General features: G+C 41.1%; 1 protein-coding gene across 1 annotated transcript in view; it reads right to left on the bottom strand.

Annotated features, from left to right (window-relative positions):
* Nucleotides 1-41: 41 nt before the first annotated feature.
* Nucleotides 42-2,136, bottom strand: part of LOC102754219 (protocadherin beta-13) — a 4,043-nt gene continuing 1,948 nt past the window's right edge. Inside the window, exon 2 of the mRNA XM_015572600.1 lies at nucleotides 42-2,135. Coding sequence (XP_015428086.1) covers nucleotides 1,583-2,135 — 553 coding nt within the window. The 3' untranslated portion in view covers nucleotides 42-1,582. The remainder of the gene's footprint in view (nucleotide 2,136) is intronic.

Genomic DNA, 2,136 nt, shown 5'->3' with positions numbered 1-2,136 from the left:
AGTAAACCCCTGCCATTATATATAACACATGGGTTAAAAACTGGGGCATTCAATTCAAGTAGACTTAGAATATATTTAAAAATTTTTCTTTTATTACTCAGACTTGTGACCAAGTTACTTAACTTTTCTTAGCTTCAGCTTCTCATATGTAAAGGAGGGGACAATATGCCAAATGCCTTAAGGTTTGGTAGAAGATTAAAAAGATAATTCGTGTAAAGCACTCTATACGTTACTTTTAATTAAATTAAAATTCAAAATTAAGAACCTAAAACAGATCGGTTAGCTCAGACTATACAATTAATATCTGTGCGTATATTTATTTATATAATAAAACTTATTATATAATGTTTTAATGAAAAATCTTAATGTTAAAGCATTAGGGTTGGATTTCACTGGAGGTACCACAAAACTAAAATGATGATGGTAGCTTAAATGAGATAGAAGTGCCTTTATTTCTCAAGTAAAAAAAAAAGTTCAGAAGCAGGCATTCCAAGGATGACATAATGGCTCTGTGATCATCAGGGACCCTCATCTCCTTAAAGTTTATTCTATACTGACTGTCTTCATTCATTATTTCCATTCTTATTGTTGCTTTATGATCCAACATGGCTGACTGTGTTCCAACCATGACTTACGCATTCTAAGATGCAAGGACTAGAGGAGGACAAAAGGGACCCCTTCCCAAATGACTCATCTTCCTTTAAACAGCTTTCTTACAAGTCTTCTACAACATTTGTATATACATCTCATTGACTAAAACCTCGTCAAATGCTCCATTGTACCTGCCAAGGAGGTTGGCCAAATGTATTCTTTTGAATAAGCAAACTAATGTCCTAAGTGGAATTTAGGATCTGTTAGAAACTAGACAAAATGAATGGATATTGGCTGGCCAGTGTATTTTTTTGTCATGGCTACTCAATGTTTCTCAAATGAGAAAAGCCAAATTTGCTGCTTTGCTATTTCATCTCACTGGATAAACACTGCGTGGCTTTCCCTCTCCTTTGAACATCAATAAAACAAAATGAAAAGTAATTAAAATAATGAAATTAAAACTAACGGAGGTATATTAATGAAAGGAAGCATAGTAAATATAACATTTTAAGAGAAAACAATATCAAAGATAGTACTAGTAGAGCAGGATAAAATGAGCCAAATTCTCATGGTGCCAGTTCTCTTTCCTTCCTGGTTAGGCATACTTCCCCGTGAGTGTTAGTGCATTACTTCTCTTATATAACCAATAAAAAAAACTAATAAAAACAAAAAAATCTCAAGAAAACACAGTCAATTATATATATATAGAATTAACGTTTCACTGTTGTTTCCTAATACATTCTAAAGTTATCCCAGAAACAAAGATTTGTACAATTATTAACTTCATCAGTTTTTGAGAGGCAAGTTTTAGGACCACTCATCTTTTATAGTAATGAAGAAATGATAAGATACCATTATTTAAAAGAAAGGAATAATGTAAGAATTTGCAAGGAAGCTTAGTATAATATAAAAATTCATAATAGGTGCCAAAAATAAGTCATCACCTTGAATTTACCAATTGAAGTAGCTGGAATAAGATAAACAATTATGGTCACTGAATACTAAAACTAAAGTCATTCTTGGAGTCAGGGTTTTCTTCTACTTCTGCCCCAGCGTACTGGCCCTGGGAATTGGGCATAATCGGCTTCAGAAACTTGAACTCGCTGGTCCCTGAGCCTCCCGTCAGACACACCTCATACTGGTAGCTCTGGGACAGGGTCCCGGTGCCGCTGACGTCCACCAGGCGGCCCGGAAAGGGGCCCTCGGGCACCGAACAGCCACCCACCCAGGCGGCCCTGCTCCGCCTGCACAGCCGCACCGCGATGAACGCCAGCACCGAGAACAGGAACAGCGACGACACCGCCGCCAGCGCGATGACCAGGTGCACGGTCAGCGGGTCGGCCGGCGCCGGGTCGGCCGCCGCTTCGGGCAGCGGCAGGTGGGGCTGCGAGAAGCCGTCCACCAGCAGCACGTGCAGCGTGACGCTGGCCGACAGCGCGGGCTCGCCATGGTCCCTGACCAGCACCAGCAGCCGGTGCCGGGCCGCGTCGCGCTCGCTCAGCAGCCGCGCCGTGCGCACCTCGCCATTGTGCGCCCACACGCCAA

The sequence above is a fragment of the Myotis davidii genome, unplaced genomic scaffold (genome assembly GCF_000327345.1).
Source record: "Myotis davidii unplaced genomic scaffold, ASM32734v1 scaffold89, whole genome shotgun sequence".
Classification (NCBI taxonomy): domain Eukaryota; kingdom Metazoa; phylum Chordata; class Mammalia; order Chiroptera; family Vespertilionidae; genus Myotis; species Myotis davidii.
Note: the sequence above shows the minus strand (reverse complement) of the source record. Positions and strands in the feature narration are given on the sequence as shown.